Consider the following 23,338-nt stretch of genomic DNA (forward strand, 5'->3'; position numbering starts at 1 on the left):
GAGTACAGCCGGCCTAACCGGGTGCCCTTCAACTCGCAGGGCTCCAACCCAGTCCGCGTTTCCTTCGTCAACGTCAACGACCAGAGCGGCAACGGGGACCGGCTCTGCTTCAATGTGGGCCGGGAGCTCTACTTCTACATCTACAAGGGGGTCCGCAAGGTACCGGGGCTCGGCCCGCCGCGGGGGGCTGCGCCGTGGGCGGGGGGCAGAGGCCGCCCCGCCGGGCCGCCTCTCCTTCGGCCTGCCCGCGGCGGCCTTGAGGCTGGCAGCTTCTCGATTGGGGCTGGGATTCAGTCGCTCTCTCGATTAACTGGCCTGTGGGGTAGTGGTTAGGGGAGGGGGAGCGTAGGCCTGGGCTGGAGGGCTGTGTGAGGGGACCGTTGCTGGCTCAGTACTAGTGGGCTACATCAAATACGGTGTCACCAACGGTAGATGCGTATGTGCGGACCCTCTGGAGGGATGCGATTGCTTGGGCTCTCCTTGGCATGCAGGAATGAGGGTTGGCTTTTCATTGGCAAGACAACCCTGGGCCTCCTTCACCTGCTGCTTCAGGCCTGAGTTTGCTGGACACTAATGCCTGGCGTGATTATGGTGGTGTCAGATTCCTGCTTCCAGGATCTTTCTAGCTTTGACTGAATGGCTACAGTATTCGCTGTAGTTTTAGGCCTTTATCGTGACTTTGAAGTGTGGACTGATTTTAGAATTGCTTCTAAATGGGAGCAGTGTAATGAGCTGAGTTTTAAATGTCAGATAATTAACACAGAGAAAGTTGCCTTTGCAGGAAAGAACCATTGATGCACTTGAGAGAGACTCCTTACCTGTCTTTATTTGATGTAGGACTAACAGTGCATGCATTTGATCTCTCAGGTCACCATATTTATGAACCATCCCTTTCTGCTTGTTGTTTCTGAAGGTCCTCGATTTTATGGGGTTTAGAGGATTCAGAATTTGTCATGCTGAGTGAACGTGTGTCACTGCTAATATATGTAAACACAGATATAATGATTGTCAGCGTTCTGTTTTATGTTTCAAAAAGTGGGTGTTCGTTATCTTGCATATTGGGGACTCAGCTGCTGTAATGTGAGTACCTTGAAATCTTCTTGCTTTCAGCCCACTATTCAACATGGGATGAAGGCACAGAGAACTAGTGACGTATGCAAGGCTGTGCAGGAAGCTTGTAGATGAGCAAGGAATTATACCTGAATCTACTATGTCCTAAGCTAGTGCCCATATCACTCCTCCTCTGTATACAGTGTAAGCACCAACTGGAGAATAAAGCCTACGTGGTTATCTGTTGACTGTGACTTAACAGATCTGATATGTCCTGTATAATTATATGGAAGAGTGTGCATATGGATTTTAGTTTCACCCTTTAATGAATTTTAATAATCTGGTTATGTTTTAAATAATGCTTGGACAATAGTTTCTTTAAGCATGCGATGAGTATATCAGACAGTATTTGCTATTTATAAGCAGTTGCTATCTTTACTATTTACAAGGTATTGTGGGTGGCAATGACTCTGAAAATCTGTATCCTGAATGATTACTATGTTTGGATTCTGATATCTTATGTTCGTTTTTTCCATACAAAGTAACTGCAGAGTTCTCTCACTTAGACTACAAAGCAGGCCTTTATGTAGTTTAGTAATGCTACACATGATTCTTGCAAGTTGTCTTAGTCATCTCTTGCCACACTTCTGAAAAATAAAAATCTAAAGCCTGCAAATTCATTGAAAATAGCGAACTGAATAACTTCTTCAAATTATAAAATTCGCTTTGAGCTGAGTATTTTAATTTTTTTTTTTAGATGCTAAAAGCTGCTGGTGTGATACACAGTAACTGAGAAAATTTTAGTTTGTCAGATTGTTAACTAGTAAGCTTTGAGGCATACCTGTTATGGGGTTAAATACTTTTTTTTTCTTTGAGTAGTGTAAAACATACACATTGTTAGAGCAGAATTCATTTCAATGACCTTTTACAGTGTTAACAATTTAAAATACACTGTATAGTCTATATAATACATTAACTTTAGTAAAGTGAACCTAGAGAAAGAGCTGAAATAGATTGAAACACACTTAAGGAAAATGTTTTAAATGAGAATGGGAAGATGGTCTTTCTTAAACTTGTAATACTTGCTTCTTTGGAATTTATTTTGAAACTCTTAAATTGGAAATCATTGTTTTGTCTATGTACAAAGTTGACATAAGAACAGGCTGGCAGTCTTTCAACTGATTATTTGAGCTTTTCAGAATCAAAAGTTATATCTTGTTGCTATTGTAAAAGGGAGAGAGCTATTGTTACCTACATTGACAGTATGTAATTCTGCCTTAAACTGGACAAACTGTCAAACTCTGGACGCCTTCCTGTTCTTGGGGGCAGGAGGGGGAGAGGGACTTTGTTGAAGACCAACCTATTTGTGATCCTCTGCATAATACAGATGCTAATAACTTCAATTTTATCTGTTAGTTCATAATTATCTAAGTATCCCTTTAAAAAAAATTTCCCTAATTACTTTAAGACTATAATTTTCATTTTGGCTAAGTCATACTAGAATATTAGAGTATGAGTTGAATTTAGTGAAGCTGTGCTGTATCTATATATCAGGTAGCTATGATTTTGTCTTTTTTTTTATCTTAAGGTCTGCTTCTTTTCTTGCTAAGAAAATGCTATATTTTTAACAAAATGAGTGAAAGAACCACCAGGATTTTATTTTAAGTAACAGTGTCTGTTAGATACTGAGATAATTCTTGCATCGGTAATCCATTACAGATCAGTACACATCAAGTAAGAGTCACGCTTAAGCCATGAATGACACTTAAGAATAAATAATGTAATATTGAGTCAAAGATACCCCTTGAAAGGATATTTCTTGAAATCAATGATGCTAAGCTTTCTTCTTTTAGTTTCCCTTAAATCCTGAATACATTGCATCTGCTACATCTAGTTTGTAAGTCATCTTTTTAAATAGACTGCTAATGTATGTGTTCTGTTTAAGATATTTAACCTATATAAAGAAAAAATGTTTCCAGGGATGTTTCTTTAACCTTAATCCTTCTTCCAAGAAATATGGATGAAAAGTTACATCTAGTGTCCAGGACAGTGGTGTGGAGATTGGGGTACTAATAGACAATTATAATAGTTTGGTAGAGAGACGAGAGAGTTTTGGGCAGCATTTCAAGCTGCCTTTAGAGACTTTTTGAAGGAAAAACGTATTTTCTCTCAACTTGGTTCTTTGCCTCTTTAAAAAGGAAGCTGAGTTTTTACTGTTTCATGTTTCCGTGTTACCACTAAACTTTACCACTACCATGAAACATGTTACCATGTTCTCCATGTCATAGAAAGCACATCAATTATGAGCCAGTGCATTGTTGTTTTTATAATAAATTTATGCAGCTCTCTTTGTGTTAATAAGGCAATGCAGGCTTCCAGAAAACTGCTGCTTTCTGATTTGGATCCACTGAAAAAAGAAATGAACCTATAGTTTAGTAAGGAGAAGTTAAACTGTGATGGAATGAGATGTGGTTGCTTTACTTGTGTAAGTATGTAATTATACTCAACTGTACTGAGTGTCAATGGGTTTTCCCTTTCAGTCCTCCGTAACTTTGGCTTTAAGGTTAGGTGTGTACAGTGATCTCTTGTTAAACAGAAGGAGTAAATTTTCATGAACTCAACTGATCTAGTGACAGCTGAAAATGATGGTCTAGCAGTATAGTGTCCTCTTGGCAGTGCGCTCCTATCTCCTTGCTGTCTTTGGCAGGGCTCAACTTCTGGTTGAGCTAGTTCAGCTTGCTAAACCAGCAGCAAAATACTTGCTGTTTTTTCTGGGCAGATTTTCTCTTGATTTGGTGAGTTGAACTGTCTCATCTTGGGGTCAGATATTAGCAGGCACAGTGAGAGCAAAGAAAGGGTTGGAGGGTGGGGAAGGAGCAAAGCTACCCCCTTCAGTGGCCTGGGCTGTCAGATTGGATCCGCTGCCTTACGAGGTCTCACCTGAATAAAACTTCAGCCTTAAGTCAGATTCAGAATGATCTGTCCTTGGGGGATTGTTGACTTAATTTTGATTAAGCAAGTTATAGGTGTTACAGGAAGCCTTTTCTATTATTTTAGGGGTTTGCTGCTTCATGGAGTAGGGTTATAAGGTAATAATTCAAAAGTTATTGCTCAAACTGTGATGCATTAATGCTTTGGATGGGTTGCCTTTTCCTGCAGCCCCAAATCAGGAGTGAGGGCTGTTACTTGATTCTTGCTTATGAGACAGTCTTGGGGTACTTTAATATGGCTTGTGGCTAGCTTTGCAAAATGATTTATTAGTTGATTCATTAGTCTTGAAAAGGAGAGCACTATCTCATCTTCCTTGCCTTAGGAATGACTGACAAAACAAGGCTTTCTAGATTGTTGCTGACATTAGCTATCAAATTTGTTTCCCTTTCTACTAGGAAGCTAGTGCATTTTCCTTTAAAAAATTGTGTGTATGATAATTAATGTATTCTCTGTATTTTGTAAAGGTTTCTGGGCAAGTTAGTCTGCAACTGTCACTGCAATACAGTCATATACAGGTACAGTTAGCAATAGTATCACAAGTTACACAGTCTTAGTTTTTATGTAACATATTGGGAAGTTATGAAATTTGAATGTGTAGTTTAGTTTATTACATTATGTTAAGCTTTTTGCATTGTATTTAAATTCTGACTACCCATTGTCTGTCTTAACGTGTGGCAGACTTCCCTAACATTGGTTGTTTCATTTTTTTGGAACCTCTTTCTCATGAAAAGAGGCTTTGTCTTCAGTTCTACTTTTTTCTGCAGCTACCTAAAGCAGCAGTCTGTCAATAACTATAGAATATTATAGTATGTTGTAATGATATTGGAGTAGAAACATATGTAGGTGGTAAGCTCAGGTTGGCGGAGGCATGGAGGGCAGAATCTGTTGACTATCTCTAAGCCACGTGCTCCCTGTAAAGTTAGAAATAATTATATTTGTACTAAGATGAAAGTAATCTCATATCTCAACTTCTTTTATTAAGAGTTAGCATACTGGCAGTTCCTGGTTATCAGTAAAAATACTGATGACATGTAGGATTCCTTCCTTTGCAGTTCTCTAAATTACCTTTTTTTTTATGTCTAGCTTGATACTGGAGTCTTTGTCCACTTGAGAACTGTTATCCTTGGTGTGGTGACTTTCATTCTGTAGGCTGTTCATCTAGGATCTTGTCTCAACGACAGAATGATAATGGGTGGCATTTGTCACTGTGCTTAATATATTGCTCTGGGAAGAGTAGTGCGAGACAATTCTGTACTGGAAGCTGGAATCTGTGGAGAAAACCAGCAAGTTTTCTCAAGATGTGGTGGGAAGGTGAGTTTATATTACTGTATATTTAGAGATCGCTAAGCTGTGCAGACCTCTGAAAAAGATGTACGTTTTAATAACATATATGAGCTATAAAAATGCTGAGATTTGTAAAGATCTTTGAAGATGCACTTGCTCTGAAGCAGTGTGAAGTATACCTACATCTTTGTGACCAATTCTTAAAGTTGCAATAACAAGAATTCCACAGCCCCCCTAAATAACTTGTTTTGGTGCTTAGTTTTCTTCGCTGAATGCTGTTATTTACTGTGGACATAGAAAACAGTTGACTATTGCCTTTGGCTTCCACATATTTGAAAACTTGTTGGTTGTCCTCTCATTTTTCCTAAGGTAAATAAATCTAGTTCTTTTAACCTTTCTTCTCAGATCTTGAGTTCCAAATGTTTGATTGCTCTCCTCTATATTGGCTTCTATTAGCTTGTATTTGTGGTACTTAAACTAGATGCAGTACTTCCACCGTGACTTCAGTGCAGAGTAAGGGAGAATTACTGCCTGCTGTGTCTGTCTTCTAATATTCTCGCTAATGTACTGAATAATGTTGACATTTTTAAATCCTGCTCATAGTGTTGACCCACTTGGATTGTTTCTTATCATATTGCTGCTTTCTCTCCATTTTTATCCGTGCTTTGATAATCCTTCCAATCTTGATGTCATTCATAAGTTTGAGTACTCTCATCCATTAACAAAAGTATCTCATAGAACTTAAAAACGACGTGTTGCATTTGCTGCTGACCTTTTTTTCTAGTTCAGTTATTTTTTCAGAAGACAATTAGATTCGTTTGGTGCTTGCTTTTGGCAAGTTTACCTTGTATGCTTTTTTCCCCTTTGTCTAGGCGCTTACAGTCTGTTTTGTTTCAGTGGTTTTGATATCAAAGAAAGGTTTACTACTATGACTGTCGAATTCTACTATAAAGTGTTCTGCATTTAAATATGTATTTATACCAGAATCAAACATCACTCTTATTATCAAAGAGTTGACAGGCAAAGGTGGCTAATGGAAGTACCACAGTAAAGACAGCAGAACTTCTCTCAAAGGTATCTGGTGCCATCCTGCAACTGGGATGATATTCTTTTTCTGTGCTGGAGGAATTTGCATAGTCCACATTTTTCAGGTGTGGTGTCCCTCTTCAAAAGGGTGTTGTAGATTTATTTTTTTCAAGAAATCCCTTAATTTCTTGCTGAGTTTTTTCTTCTCTATCTTGTAGATAATATTTGTTATGTTGGGACTGGATTTGCCAGTCTTGTAGAGATATTGTGGCTAGATCAGTAGTACTTTACCTGTTGATCTGTGCTTGTGAAGGTATTTGAAAGTGTCTTGGAAATTTGTTTCAAGTGTTTAATGGATGGATATACTTACCAGCTCGAGTTTTATGATATAGATAGATGTTTTCTTTCTTAATTCTAGCTGGGCTGTACTAAGCACTGCCAAGACATGTCACAAAATGCTCCTGTAGAGTTTTCTGAAGGGTGGGTTTTTTTGGTAATCCCTTTCTTTCAATGACACTTCTGAAGGAAATAGTGAAGAGCTAATGTAGATTACAGGAGCATAAGTAGATTTAAGTGTTTAACTCTGTCATGAAGCTTACATAGAACAACTAGGACTGGCTCAAGTAAGAGGAAATCTAAAGACTAAAAGGCTGTTTTAAAATGACACTGTTGCAGTGTTAAATGTTTGTTGCCATGGAAGAGAATGAAATATCTGCACTTGATGGAGCTTGCAAGATGATTATTATCTGGGGGCTACTTCCGAGTTGTAGATAATGGCATTAGTCTGTAGTGCTTTTACCTCTCCTAGTCTGTGCTTCAAGCCTATATCACAACTGTTTGACTTCAGTAAGCTATTGCAGTATATCCTCTGAAGGATTGCTCTTCGAGGTAATATTCATTTATCTATGGCTGCCTGTTTGGCTGGCATGTTTGAGAGTGAACACTGGCCAAACCCCCAAACTGGTATGCAGTATTTTATAGGCAGTGAATTTGTGTGTGTGTGTGGTTGGTTGGGGTTTTTTTGCCGCTGCAGGTATAATTTGTTTTTTGTTTTGTATTGAAATGCATTTGCAGTAATATTGCACTTACATGACTTCAGTTGGGGGAATTTAAATTAGTGTAAAACCATTAATTGTGGCACTTATTCTTTGCAGACTGACAAAATTTTAGTCATAATGCCTCACAGATGTAAATAACGGTTATTTGTAACAAACACTTCTGTGTCTGTAGTGAGTTTTGTGGGCCAGCTTTGTCAGAATATTTACAAAAGGGTTGTGCTATGTGCTTAAATTACAAGGCGTTTGCATTATGCTTTGACATCTGACAGTCTGCAAAACAGTTAACTAGTTAATTGTTAATAGTTAAAATGTACATTGAAGATGTTTCAGACTCTATTTAAACCTTGCCTAGACCCATCTCTGAGAGGACTGCAAGCCATAATTGTCTGTTTGACATTCTAGGATCAAATTTAATGCCCTAGTTTGAAGTATTATTGTAGTTCTTTGGCTAAAGGGAACCATCTGAAATACTTTCTTTTGAAGGACATGTATCCAAAGGCCACTTGCTGTCCAGTTGTCATGACTGTGAGTTGACACACTTGGACAAATTACTATTTGAAAATGGTGCCATTTAGTGCCAATAGTGCCTAATAATGCCATTGTCCTCTTAGAAAGCTTAAGGAAACTAAACAGTAACATTAAATGTGCCATACTGTAAGTTAAAGTAATAATAATCTGTTGTGTACTTCTCAGAAATTTAGTATTTTTCCTTCCTTACCTCTCCCCACTTGTAAGTCCAAATGTATACGCAGTCCATCTTCTAGCATCTACATACCTCCCATTTCTCGTGTCCTGCAACTTAAAATAAAGCAGCTGCTTTTGCTTGTTCCAGCGTCTGTTTAGCAGACTGTTGGTAGACTAGGTGTAGCCCTGTAGTCTTTGTGGGCAGGACCACTAGCCGCTACAATTGAAATCTTTCCAGTGGCAGTGTCGTAACTCGCGTTGGGATTTTTCTCTTGCATTATTCAGTAAAGCTGTTCATAATGGAATGATAGATCTCTAATAGATACTTTCTGCAAATTGATTTCAGTTTTGGTTTACCAACTGTAACTGGTCTTTAATTTCATGAGTTAATCATAAGGTTCTCATGTGGCTGTAACGGTCAAAGAAATAATACCTTTTTCACCCCCGTTTTTAATTGTGTGGATTGGAAGGAAGCAGTTCTTGGTTTAATAATGCTTAATTTTTGTACACCTAGAGAATGTGAAGTGCTATATTAGGCTAAATGCTAGTCTAAGCAAGAACTTGAACTTAGAAATGCCCTGGAATAGGGAGAAAAGATTGGATGTTATGAACAAACTTCATTATCCCCAGTCTCCTAGTAATAAAAAAAAGTAATTCTTATTATCTTACAGGAAGTTTACATACATTTTGTCAGGAAAGTGATACCACATAAAACTTTGAGAGGACTCCAGTTTATGGCTTTAATGCTCCCTTTCAGCTAAAGGAAGGGGGAGCAGTGACAACAGGAGACTGAATGGATGCCAATATATATTGAAACTATCTGTTAAAAATCGAAGAGTCTGGTGAAATAAACTATTGGAACGATGCCTTAAGGACACTTTAGCCTGCACAGTCACAAGGATAACTCAGTAAATCTGAGTAACATAAATAGAAGTCTTCTATTCCTGACTTACAAATGTAACCATAACAAATATGTAATCCTACAAGTCATAGTCTCATCGTATTTTAACTGTGACAATTTATTTCTAAGGATTTTTTTTTGGTCACAGTTCTTGTAACTAAGACTTCTACTAAACTTGTGCAAGTTTTCTTTAGATTTGGGGTGGATATTGGAGCATGACCCTGATACAAGTTTGAAGCTATTATTGAAATGAAATTTTGGCAGAAGTTGTTGTGAAGTTTTTTTTGTTGTTGTTGTCTTGATTTTTCTGGTTTTCTATTAGTTGCTCTCCTCAGTATTACAGAAAAATTGTTATGCAGTGATTTTTTTTAAATCATGTTCATAAGATTTAAATTATAGTTTAGATGTTTGGATTTGTATAATTTAGTGGTCTGAATGGCAAATACTAGCTCTAAAAATCAATTTTAATACTGTATTGTGAAGCTATAGGTAGAGGCTTAGTCTGCATTTTCTTTCAAATTTCCACCTTTCTTTCCTACTAGACTTTATATAGCAAACAGTTGGATTTATTTTTCAGACTTTATTTTTAAATGAAAGTATCTTTAGACTTTGGGGTTTTTGAGGGTTGTTTTGTTTTGTTGTTTGGGGTTTTTTTGAGCCTTTTTAGTAGGAGAGTGGGCCAGAGACCATCAATAGCTACCTGTTTGCACTTAGGGGGTCAGGAGGGTCTATCTTTAAAAAATAATTTATGAGGGCAGGAATAGTTGCATGGTTAGGCAATTCCACTTTTGAAGTTTGATACCGCATATACTGAAGAAGGCAGTATTTCTTACCTGTATTACAGGTATAGCCCATCTTGCATGTGTCGGTACGTGTCAGTTCAAATTACTACTTTATTGCTTATAAATAACCAAAGTTTTTTTTGTTTGGTTTGTTTTTTTTTAAAAGTGTACCTGTTCAGTGTGATATATTGATCTAGGAGGAGGTTTGGGTTTTTTTTCCCCCCAAAGACGACTTTCAGAAATACAGGGTAGAGCTTGTAAAAGAAAGATGCTTGGGTTGACTAGGGAATTATCGCTGTTTAACAGCATTAGCTATATGTCTCAACAAGTGACTTAGAGCAAAATCTTGCTGTTACTTCAGAATGTGATCTTGTGCTCTATCCCCTCAAAGGGAAACTGTCCATTTCTGTTCGTATCAGTTTAACACATGGGGATGGCCTGCCTTTCTCGCCTTCAGCAGTGAAACTGTGGTCCCTTGTACAGAATAACTACTGTCTCTGTCACGTACACTTAGCAAACACCTGCAAAGTTTTAAGATGCTGTTCTAGATGAAGTTTCCGACCTTCTAACAGTGTTGGCAGAATAAACTCTGTGCCAATGAAGTGACTGGTCAAGTGTAGTTCTGTGTTTTAGCCAAAATGCAGCCTCTATGTCTGTGTAAAGGCACTAGACTGAACCGGGGTGGTTAAGCATGGGCACATGTTAGCACTTTTGAATCAGAGAGATGGGGCAAACAACTGTTCTGAACAACTCAAATAGGTGCCCAGATGAAGCTGCCTTTAGTGATGCTCAAGATGATTCATACTTCTCATTGTTAGAGTAACAAAGTGCTTGTTGTCAATTAAGTTACTGCAGCAGTCTAGAGGCAACTTGCTTAGCTGCTCTAACTCTGTGCTGCACTGTAGCAGCATGCATGTCGCTGTTCTCTCTGAGCAATAGGTAACCCCTTTTGCAAAAAAGTATTGGGCTGGCATTGATCTGGTTGATCTGTGTATTGTTTTTTGTTAGTCCTAAATTGATAGAGGCTTTGCTTGTACATAAGAGAGAGCCAGGCAAAGGGGAATGCTAGTAAGATCAGTGCTTGGAGAAGTCCAGTCTTATGACGCTAGAAAATGCTTTTGCTGTGCTTTCTCTTCAGTCATTTGGGAGCCCTTTCTTCTTTTGTATCACCTCTGATTAGTAGGTGTCTTGCAGCTGTGGCACTTCCAGTGCAAGTTGATATAAAGGAGAATTTAGATTTGGACAGTCTGCTGATATCAGTGCTGGTTAAAGGTATTTTTGACAGCAGAAATCCCTCGCATGCATAGTATTAGTATGCCCATATCAGTGGGAGGGATGATTTAATAGCTGGGCTGTGTTCTGTCAGTAGCCTAACTGTGTTCAGTTCTGTGCCCTCATACAGGCTTCTGTTAGGACCTTTAGCAAAATGCTTAAGATGTGGACGCTTACTCAGTAGCCAGCACTACTGTCTGCAGGAAGATCAGTAGGTGATAATAGAAAGTCTGATCACTCCCTCCTACTCTTGAGGAAAGCCTGAGGAAAGAGACAGTTATGTGACCATTTGGTACTTTAAATCCTTTTAGCCTTTTAATGGTAATTTTTAAAGAAAATTATTAATAGCAGGCACAAGGGGTTTCTTTCCCACGTAATATCTATACCAGTGAAACTGTCAGCATGTACTATTACTTAAAGTATCTTAATACTTTGCTTACCTTAAAATAAGGCTATTGGGGAAAGCTAGTGCTGAAATTGGGAACATTCTGCCTTTTGCTCTAAAACTTCTGAAGTGGGATTTTGGTTTGCAGAGTAGGTGATATCCTAGACCTTGTACGTATGGGATTGTGGGAAATCTGAGTTCACTGCAGTGTATCTGTGTTAGGGATTTGATATTTGGTCCTTGGTATTTGTTTTCTAGTATCCTGTGCTCCTATTCTTGTTCTGTAACACTTTTTGCCTAGCTGGGTTGGGTCCTTATGAAATGTCTTCAGCTCCAGAAGGAAGATGCATTGCAAATTAACAACTTCAGGACAAGAGTTAAGGTAGATACATTATTTCATCTGTCTGTTACTAAATATGACCACAAAAAGCCTAAACCAATGGGCCTCATTCTGGTTTTGGAGCATAGGTTATACATTTAGTTGATAATTCATTCTATATATTCTATATAATTTATTCTATAACTTCTGTAGGACTGTTCTGGGGCTCTTGGAATAACAGCCAGTTACATCTTATTTTTAGTACAAAAGTAATTAGGGCTTTGTTCTAGTAATATTTTGCTAAGATGATGCAACATGGTGGAGTTATGGGCTTAATAAAAATACTATATCAAAAATGTCCGGCATTCCTGTAGGCCTTGCAAAATCCAACAATAGCCAGAAAAGACATAATTCTGACTTGCTGGACAGACATTACTGCGTTGTATTTGACTCTTACTGAGCTTTGTAATGAAAAAAATATAAATTGATTAACAATTAACTGCTGTAGTGAAATGTTTCTATAGCAACAGGGCAATGCAGGGTACAATTATTCAGACTGCTTTTCTGTAACAGATAATTTTTTCTTACAAGCAGTGAATTTACACTGTTGGACTAAAACATTGTTTTGTTATAGCAACGGATAATCCTGAGCTCTTTTGCTGCTGCCTTCCCCCCCCATCCCTGCTCCTAAAGAAATAACTTTTCCTCTTATGTGCTGAAAAGGGTATGGGGGAAACTTTCAAAGATAAATACCAGGGTTGTAGGCTGGTGGAAACTCAACCTACTACTACTTACCTGTATGTTATTTCATATAATGAAGCTATACTGGTTATGTTGTTATGCAGTATGAATTTATACTTCACTTCTGCCTGTTGACAAGTCTATGTGAAACTGAACTTGCTCTAATTTAATAATAATGATCATATAGTAGCTTGCAAATTTCAAGTAAATCAATTAATAAAGTTTAGTCCTAATGCTGATTCCCTGAATCAGTCAGGCTTTTGGTGATTTGTTCTTTGTATGTTTAAAGTCTCTGTATATTTTGTTTGTTTCAATACTTCAGAAGACCCTTAAAGAGAGGAATGTTCTGCTTTAAGCTTCACTGTTAAAATTGGAAAAGATTAGGGTATTGTCAAGGGACTGCAGGTGTTGGCATTTTTTTGCCATAAAACACACTTGTAAAGCCAACTTTTGAGTGTTACTGTATTTTGATCTCTTTAAAGTTAGAAGAAATGAAATTTGAACAACTTCAGTGATGAAGCTACAGCAGCCTTAGCCTTTCAACAGGGAAGTTAATTTTCTGTGATGTATTTTAAGGATACTTTGGATGTCTGATCACTTGAAAGAAAAAACAAAGGCAGCAGTCCTGTCTCTGGCAAGCTGTATATAGTGTCAACCTCAAAGGATGCTATTGATAGGTGTGCATGTATTGTTAAAGTGCATTTTCTCATGTCATAACAAAAGCATACCAATGTTTTAGAGAAGAAAAAAATAACATTCAAAGCTAAAGTGAAAGGAATTGCTTTGAAGGTGTGACTGACTAGAACACTAGTCCAACAGGTCAGGTAACTTTTTTTGTGTGTGCATGGGGAGGAGATGAACAACTCGGAGATGATGCTATCATTAAGTCATGCAATGTTTCCAGTTTGTTCCATGTTTTGGGGGCCATCTAAAAGCAGCCTGCCAGCTCTAATTTAAATGAGTGTCACCTTTAACAGGTATAATTTTCTAACCAGTTTTACTTACAGAGCTGAGCCAGTTGAAACCATTTCCCAGTGAAAGTAACTTACTAAGTGTTTAATAAGTATCCCAACTGAGCCTGTGAACTGAATGAGAACAGTTGCTGAATTGTGCCAGAATGTGTGGTTTTACTTGGAATCCATTTGATATTTACATACCTATTTCCCTTATTTTAATTAGTTTCTTACGTTTAGTATATGTATCTTACTTTTGTTCAGCTCATCTGAATTATGTCTCATTCAGCATTAAAAACAGGTGAGAAAGGACTGATTATAAGTGTAGGCAACAGTGTGACTAGACTGTAGGAGGAAATGAAAGGATCCACTGGAGGATAAGGAATAAGGAGGAGATCGGAAAGATAACTATTACTTTTTTACTTCAGAGCTATAAATCTGTTAACTTCCTAGACTGTAACTATTGAGAAAGGAGTTACAGTTAACTAAGCATAAATTTTAAGTGAACCTTGTAGAACTTAATTATGAAGTGTAGTTAAGGAAAGATATAATTTATAGTAAAATTTTGAGGAACTGAGAAAATTAAGGGTCTAAAATATGTGCTTCAGTGCCTTCCAAGCTTTATAGAAGGTGATATATTCTTTATGCAATATGTGACAGTCTGTAAGGAGTGTTGCAGCATGAACTTTATTCAGTGCCTGTGAATATTTGGTTGCTCTCTACTATTCTGAAATCAGTTGCTTTTTAATTCACCATATTCCTAACAGTGAAAACTTCTGCTAAAAATCCTTTGGCTGCCTGTGACTCCAGTGGCAGGCAGGTATTTTCTTAAGGCTTATTCTTTATTGTATTTATGTAGAGAAAAACATTCAAGAGCACTACTCACCCCTATCCCCCCAAAAAAACCCAAAGCAACAAAACACCCGGCCACAACAACAAAAGAACCCCAGAAGAACTGTGAGGAATTCTCAACTGCTTCAAGTTACTTTCAGTTTTAGCTTTTGAAATTCTGAGGTAGTAGACTTCTGTGTTAGTTTGTTTTGCTTAAAGTAAAACATTGTCTCCCTGCGGTGTAGGCTGAAGGAAAATGTTAGTGTATAACGTGTTATATAAAAAGCTTTACTTTTGAAGTTCAGGTGCTCAGCCTTTCTAGTGTAATACTCTGGTAGTAAGGGAGAATTATAACTTAAGTTCGCATCCTTGTATGAACTAGCAATTTTAGATTGGTATAACAGATATTTTAACTGAAGGACTTCTAGAACCTTAAACGCATTCTGTTCTGAAATGGGGAGAGAATTAAAATGCTTAGTTCTTGATATCTTTTTACATATTTTACTGAGTACAGGGACTGTGACAACTGTTGAGAAGAGAGCTTCAAGTTCAGGTTTTACAGCAGGGGTTTTTGGAAACAGTTCATATTTTCATTGGTAATGTTGGGACAGAGAAGTAAGAGCATGTACATGATCGTGAAATTCTCATAACAAAGTTGGGAGGCATCACTGTTCATAATCAGAGTATTTTATAAGGAGAAACAAGCTGATATCAGAACAGTAACTGAAGTGAAACCTCATTGAAAAAAGACATAGGCAATTTTTGCTTCAGCCATAAAACTTTGAAAAGATGATAACCAGGGTGTAATGTTGATTACAAGCTGAGCCAGCTTGTGATACAGCTGTTGAAGGAAGGAGGAGATAAATGCAATTCAAAGATGTATCAAATGAGGTTTGCCAATAGAAATAAGGAAGTGTCTTTAGTGGCATTGTACAAGGCATTGAAAAGATGGCTTTAATATTGTATGAAATTCTAGTTGCTTGTGTTGATGAAGGTGATTTTCAACTCCTGCTACTAAGACAAGATGGTGTCTAATGCAAAACTGAAGAAAGAAGAGTGTGATTTTAATTAGCTGAGCAGAGCAATTGCTACTTCTTAAAGCTCTAAAAGGAAGAGAAGAAAGAAGGGAGAGAATAAATAAACAAAACTTTCCCTAGATGTATGAGAGACATTGCCAGATCTCTCATGAATCCCAATCACGCAAAATTCACCATCAATTCAGAAGGATCATGCTCTTTGACTAGCCCTGCTGTAAGCTATTGCTAATAGTTGAACTGCATAATGAAAATAGTGTGGTGTCATAGGCTACTGACTCTATGGGAAGTACAGAACAGATTTTTAAGAAGAGGCAGAGCATTTAATCCAGAAACTTCTTAGAGCTGATCCAGAGGAATGGAATGAAGAAAATGTATTTATAGTGGTACAAATCCAACTATCTGTGTGGTACCCAGTGAGGCTACCTTACTGGCTTTTAGATCCAGAAGAGGAAATGAAGTGCAAGATACTGAGGAGCTGGAGACACTAAAGTCCAACGGAAGGATGGAAGTACAGCTGACTTAGCATGCTCTTTCTATAATATCTGCAATGTTTTATGGCAACAGTATCCCAGTAGTTTTGTAAGGAAGCTTCAGGGGGTTTTGGTTTGGTTTTTAGATTTTCTTGGAGGTGGCTCTCTGTATTGTAAGCCTGCATTTATACAGCAGGCATTGAAGGTCAGAACTATTTCATCCTATCTTTAACCATGAGCAGAGTAAAGGATGAGATTTTCTTGAATAATAACATCAGGTAATAGTGGGTGCATTAATTTATTATAAAAAGAGGTGACCAGCCAACCTTTACTTCTTTTTTTATTATATGGGGTAGTGAGACTAAAAAAACTAAGCAGTAAACCTTTTTTTGTTTCAAGTTTTCCTAATCTGTTCTTTATTTACTTTTATATAAATTATAGTATGCTGAGGTATTTGGTATGTTTTCTGGGAGTTAGGAAAGATTCCATGTGCTTAAAACAGATGTTTTCTTATTCGTGATCCTGTATTTAAGCCGAATGTTTTAAGAAAGATCTTTCTTCAAAATGGAAACTAAGAAAAGTTAGCAACTGTGGCTTGGCTTTGCCCTGCTGATGTTAATCCTAGAACTTCAAGTAAGTTAGCCAGTTACCTGGCCCCTCTTGCACCAGAACGGAACGGTTTTCCACCAGGATATAAGCTTTAATGTATGGAAACTTTCTCATTTAAATGCACTCTTGGAACAAATTTTCCTTTCTGCTGTGAATGCAAAGTCTCGATTCACAGGAGAGAAGATAGTGTCAAATAGAAGACTCTCTGCTGTTCTAGTGTAGCTCCTTATATTGTGAATATACCTTATTCCTCACATCTGAGTGCATTCTCTTTATTTCGTAGCTATTTATGCACATCTTCGGCAATGAATTTTCCCCATTACCCTCCCATCTTAAACAACAGCAAAAATCCTTTGAGGTTTGTAATAGTTAATAAGGTGATTCCTCCAGTATGAGAATTGCTTCACTCTTTGGAATGCATTAGGATGTTAATGTATCTTGATCAATATGCAGCACTAAACAGTTAAACAGAATTTCAAGTAGAGGCTCAGGCTGCTTGGTTACCATGGCAAACACAGTAGGAAATTCATGCCAAAGTTTGGAAACTAAGATACACAAAAGAAACTTGTAAACAGAAATAATAACTTTGGAGAATAAATGTAATTGTTTATAATTTATTAGAGAACCTTTTCCAAAGAATACTGTTTTAAAATCCTATTTTATCAAGCAAATCTTAATTGCCAGTTCAGAGTTTTGCACAAAGCAGGCAATATTCAGAAGCAGGGAAGAGTGACATTCTTTGTTGGCTTGTCCTCTAACTGTAAGGGCATTGAGTGAATAGAATAGCCTCTTGGAGACAGATAAATTACTTAAGTACTGTAATCAAGGTTGACATACTTTCAGTGTGCCATGTATTGTTTAACAGATGTGACCAGTATAGTTTGTGTGTATAATGATTTGTCTGTTATTAATTATATGTATGTTAGGTCATATATATATGATCTATATCTATTTAATGATTTGTGTATGTTGATCTTGAAGTATTTAATTCACTTTCCCACAGTTGTTTGTCTTAAGGCTTTCTAACTGTAACAAAGATCTGTATGTTGGTGTTTTAATGGGGTGATTCTCAGTTTGATGGTTTCCCTGTTTACTCAGCTGTCTTTGAACTGTCTGTGAACACAGTATTTCATATTGCAGTCCTGTCAGTATATTGTGGCAAAATCTGATATTGTTGCATGTGACTTGCTGTACAGTTTTCCATAGGTGTGGTCACATGCAACTCATGCAGTTATTTTTCTCTTTCTGAATGTAAATTAGTGTGTGTATTTACATGCATCTTTTCTAAAATCTCATCCCCCAAAGGGGAAGCTATTAGATAGAAAAGTCAATGAATGGCTTGAGGGAGACACTACTTCTAAAAACTTCCTGAAGATTGAGGCTAGAGTCATAGTTGGACATTGAGATTGTGTGCACCTACCCTGACATGTGACTCAACCTCATCACTTTGTGTTGCATAATCTGGATTGGAGATTATGGTAGATAGTTGGAGGCTAAGGGAAAGCAGTTTAGGTTATTATTGAGAAACTACGATTAATTTGCCTCTGCCTTTATAGCACGTGGTGTCTTGGGAAGGAAGGTTTGATGTCGTGATAACCAGGAAGTGGTGTTACTGGAACGTGAAGTGTTGGAGGTGATAGAACAAGCAGTTTAGTATTAGGCTGAAACGGTGTTTGGGAGTTCTCATGAGTTTTAAGTGTAAAGAGGCTGAGCTGCAGACTCGTTACAAATAGGAACCGTTATATTGAATTACAAGTTAGTCTGTACTTTTTGCTGACCTCTTTAAAAAGGACTTACTGATCACTTCATAATTAAAACAGAAGTAGAATGTGAAAACATCTGGAAGATTATGCTAGGGTTTAACTCAAAGGAAAGTGAGAACTTAAGAGGCCACAGGAAGTGATGAACTGTGCCATTGACTAGCCACAGTAAATAAAACTTTAAATAGCTTTCATCCCACTAAGTTTAACATATGGTAAGTTATAGTCCTGTGGTAGATCCGTAATTTCAGGAAAAGAAATAAAGGAGAAAAGCAGCAGAAATTGAAGGTGGACTAATTTGACTAACTGTCAAGGCAAGAGGTGATTGTAAGAAACTTGGGAGATGCAATTATGCTAGGTGAATGAGCAGGAGTGTTTGTTCCCACTAGTCTTTTGGCGGCACACGCTGGAGGAAAATAACTTGAGTCAGTTTGGAACCACTACATAAAAAGAAGAGAGGATTGCTATAGATGACTGTCTTAATTGATGAATACTTGAGTCCTAATTTTTCTTTATTGTAAGAAATGGAATGGGGAAGAATATTAGAAACAGCAATGGAGTAAATCATATTTGGTTAAACATTGGAACAGGCTGCCCAGGGAAGTGGTTGAGTCCCCATCCCTGGAGGTATTTAAAAGACGAGTAGATGAGGCACTTAGGGACATGGTTTAGTGGGTGGTGGTGTTGGGTCGACGATTGGACTCGATTATCTTGGAGGTCTTTTCCAATCTCAATGATTCTATGATTCTATATTGCATTGTATAAATCAGTAGATCCATCTGTAAGTGTTCATACAGGTCTAAAAAAAAAAAAAAAGGATTATTACAAAGAGATTCAGGGAAATGGTGAAAATTGTGATAGCTGAAAACTTCCATGGAAATACTGAAAAGGATGGGACTGCTTATTCTAGTAAGCAGTATAAGTGCTGTGTATATAAGGAATGTTAGACATCATTGTGTCTTCCTGGGAACAAGAAGGTATTCCGTAAAATCAGAGGGGAACAAAATTCAGAACTGATGCTTTTTTCCACATACTTAACTTTATCGGGATGTCTTGCTTCAGTCATCTAAGTAAATAATGGACAGAAAGTGGGTGTTAAAACAAAATCTGGCAATATTCACAATTCCATGCAGTAGTTAATGCAAAAAAATCCTGACAAGGGCTATTAAACTTCCATATTTGCAATTTAAATGGCTTCCTGAAAGAAATCTAGGGTGGACAATAATCCATTAATGCAGCTAACTTCTTGAACTTCTGGAACATGTATCTGCCCACTGTTGAAGAAATGGTATTGGAGTAAAAAGTCCCGGATTGTGGTCCGGTTCTGCATGTGCCAGTATGTATGTGCCATGATTTGTTAAATCTGTGTCTTAATTTTTAAGCCAGTGAGGGAGAGACCAGTATAAAAATGTGACCTGTCACCCATGGTTTATTAATAGCCCTGAGATCATTGTTTTGAACTTAAAACTGCACAGTGAGACCTCTTTCTTACATATCTCCTTAAAAAGAGCTGAGTGGGGGGAGAAGAGGAGGAAGGTGTCTGCATCGCATGCAGAACATACGTGATTCTGAATTGGGTTTCTGTTGGAGAGGTTTTTATCCAGCAGGCTGAGCTACAGTTGAGCCAAAATTCTGTAGACCAGCCACTGGGAAGAAACAATAATACTGATATCACACCTTCTTTTCCCTTCTTCCTATTAAAAAAAAAAAAAAGGGGGGCAACTAATTGCTTAAACCAAAATAGAATATCTAATTCAGTTCATGTCTGTTGGGAGTGTCTGATACAGTGACTATATTCAGAGTTGTTTGAGTTTAACCAGCCTGTTTACAGATTTAGTGTGGCCAAGCGCATCACACTGAAGTCAAAGTCTCAATTTTTATCTGAATTGATCATGTCATTAACTGACACCAACAATAAGGTGAACTTTGCAATAGGAACTGTGAAATATTGCTTTTGTTAGCTGTTCTTCAGTGTGGGTTTCTGAGTGATTGTTTAGATACTCAAGAATAAGTTAAAGCTCTTGTGCTCGTTCTGTATCGTAGTAAAGCAGTATTGTGCAGTGTGATGTAAAGGATTGGAGCACTTCTAGGGAGGAAAGGGACAGGTTTTCTTCTGCAGGTATAATAAAAATTAACTTTGTTAAATATGTAGAAACAAACACCTTTTGAAAAGTTAAGTTGCGGTGCCATGTCACTTCCCTGAAGTTTTAGTGATTTGATTATAGTGTAGCTGAAGATTGCTCCAGTTACTTGGAGTGCTTCCAGCCTACTTCCTGGAGGGAGCAGACTTCAGCTTCTTTCGGAGACACTAAGCACTGCTCACAGACCTTTTCAGGACTGACCAGGACTTGCTCTGGAGAGTTGTGCTGAGGGTTGTGGTCAGTTCATTAGAACACTTTGGGTCTGACCTGACTCTTTGAACAGCACTGTCACAAGTTGTACGTTTTGGTCTTCCACTCAAAAGGAGCAGTGTTAGTATGTCTGTAAATTTTACCAAATGAGTAACGCTTTGAATTGAAAATGCTTTAAGTTTCTGAAGGAACAATCTCAGTGACCTGAGACCTCTGTTGGGTTGTGACAGATGGAGGCAGCAGCAGTGTTCTCTGCTTAGAAGACAGAGGAGGTATTTTTTGTGTGGAGGGGTTCAAAACCTTGTTTCAATTTCCCTCAACCTCCCTGGCCTAGAGTAGTTCAAATGTGTTAACGTTCCTGTCCTACTTTAATGCCATTTGCCCAGTCTTATAGAGAAACAAAGGGTGAGTTGATTCCATATGCACCTGTGGAGTGAATGGGGATTTGCAAACAAAAAACTGTTTTTCTTTTTTGGCGAGTCTACTGTTCTAGGTTTTTGAACTCCTTTTTTAAATAAAAATTCTACTTTTTCTAGAGTTACTGGTAGACTGGTGCTTTCACCTTAGATAACTTCCAACAGGATGCGCAACCAGATAAATATTTTGGTTTATAGCCTTACTGAAATGGAATTAACACTGTTACGGTAAGTTGTAAATCACACAGTCCTTTATGTGTGTTCTTTATGGTGTTCACATCCACTTTCTTGATCTTGCCAATTATATAACCATTGGTTCAGTTAGTATCACGTAGATTTACTTCAAACCAGTGCATGCTCTTTGCTCTGTTTGAGTGCTTAGAATAATTCTTCTGGAAACAGAATATGATTATTTTATTGGATGCTTCAGAAAACTAAACTGATCTTTGCCTAAATATGGATTTATGTCCAGTTGTCTGGACTAGAGCTTTTATCTTTATGTATGTGGTCATAGTTGTCTGCTGTATGAATATATGCTGAAATCTTGTTAAGTAATGCTTTTCTCCTTTCAAAAGTCATGTATGTCTTGTATGGCCCCAAGTGGAAGTTAAATCTAGAAGGGAGAAGAATATTAAGTAGCTTCCCAAATTTGCAAGCAGCTTTGTACAAAATTGATCTTTAAGACTTTGTTATGGATGAATTGTGTGGAAAACTTGAAAAAATTAGGTTAAATAAAATTACTTGGTGTCCCTGTTTTACTAACAGAGCTGTTCTCGTACAGTATCCTAGAAACTCTGTCACATGCCTTAAGTGTTCCTGTTCAGCATTTAATCAAGTGCTTTGTAACTTATAAAAAACCTTCTGCAAAGATAAAGGAACCCATTTATGAGGAACAGTGTTGTTCAGGAGAGTAAACGTTCTGTTGAGTGGAAATAAATCTTGAAATGCTTTTCTTGGGAGCAGGTATAAATGCAAATTATTTTAAACTTTAAGTGAGGTCATTCAAAATATTTATGTATTAGAAAAAGTACATCAGAAGATGTGCCACTGAAGCCAAATTAATAATGATCGTGTCTTGAAGATCAGAATTTTAAGATTTATGAAAGTAAAACTGGCACGAATTGGCAGCTACACTTTCTGGAGACTTTCTAGGGAAAGGAAGCTATAGAGAGATACCTTAATGGAAAGTCTTTGAGGCAGTATGTTAAAAGTAGCAGATTCTTCTTCCTGCCTGCTAATTGTTTTTGTCCCAATTTCTTAGTTTTTAATTTTCAAAAGTCATGTTGTCCAGTGCAACTTTCATCCCTTTCTCATAGGTTCTCTTGCCTTCAATTAGAGAGGAATATGTGAATAAATGTGCTTATTTTTAGTGTTAGTTCATACTTGCCCTTATATTAATTGACAGCAAATCCAGCATTGGTTGTGCTGTTGTGAGTGTTAAGCTATTGGTGCTTCAGTTCATAGAGTTGAAAGTTCAGCCAAATTTTAAAGGCAAAACTAAAAATGAAATAATAGTTTTCTTGAGGTTTACAAATGTGACTTTAATATAAAGCAGATGCATTGAACGCAATGTTCCAAAATAAAGACCTAAAATTTCCCCAGCAGTAATGGCTTTGCAAGGCTTAGGAGACACTTAAAACTAGTCTGTGTATACACACAAAACACCTATCATGCAACCCTTAAAGCTAAGCACATCACTCGGGTATGGAAAAAGCAGCTCTTACTTATTTAAGAAACTGTCCTTACGTTTAAGAAACCTACTGTAGCTATGTATAAATAGGGCAACTTTACAAATGGTGATTGTCTGCTGGCTTTCTGTAGAATCCTAAAGAGATTTTATACTTTTTTTTTTTTAGTTTATAAGTGTTTCCAGAAGCTTTCAAACTGTCTGTAAATTTTCTGGGAGCTTCTGAAGTGGCCCTGAGCGTGTGTTCACTTGTACGCTACCTGAAAGGTTTGTGCTGTTGAATCTGAAGAGATCCTGGTGCTACTGTGAGTTCTTGCCAGACTTTAAACTTTCTACCAAGAAAGCCAAGGCCATTAGTCAGCAGTCTGTCAGTTTATGTGCAGTTATGTTTGTAGAAGCCAGTTTATTACTGATTGGCTATGGCACTGTCAACTGCACTGGAGAGTGTTTTATTAGGGCTTTATAGTTGCAGGAAGCGTTGCCTGGACTTCCTGTTGTGTATCTCATATAAATTAAGCAGAACTTTTGCTCTACATCAGTGTTCTTTATAGGGAAAGACAACTAACTTGTTCCTGTAGTTTTTCTTCCTGGGTGAAGTTCCTTTAAGACACAAACCAGACCTGTTAAGTACACTGGGAGTGGCTATGTTGCTGCTGCTTTGGTTGATCCTAAGCTTAGGATCTCAGGGTCATTCAGGTTGGAAGGGACCGCTGAGAGTTTTTTTTTTTTTT

General features: G+C 37.5%; 1 protein-coding gene across 1 annotated transcript in view; it reads left to right on the plus strand.

Moving 5' to 3' along the window:
• WDR20 (WD repeat domain 20) overlaps nucleotides 1–23,338 on the plus strand; it is a 48,990-nt gene that overhangs the window by 708 nt on the left and 24,944 nt on the right. The window contains exon 2 of the mRNA XM_009280974.1: nucleotides 4–159. Within this exon, the coding sequence (XP_009279249.1) occupies nucleotides 4–159 (156 nt within the window). The remainder of the gene's footprint in view (nucleotides 1–3; nucleotides 160–23,338) is intronic.

Source organism: Aptenodytes forsteri, unplaced genomic scaffold (genome assembly GCF_000699145.1).
Source record: "Aptenodytes forsteri isolate BGI_AS27 unplaced genomic scaffold, ASM69914v1 Scaffold193, whole genome shotgun sequence".
NCBI lineage: Eukaryota > Metazoa > Chordata > Aves > Sphenisciformes > Spheniscidae > Aptenodytes > Aptenodytes forsteri.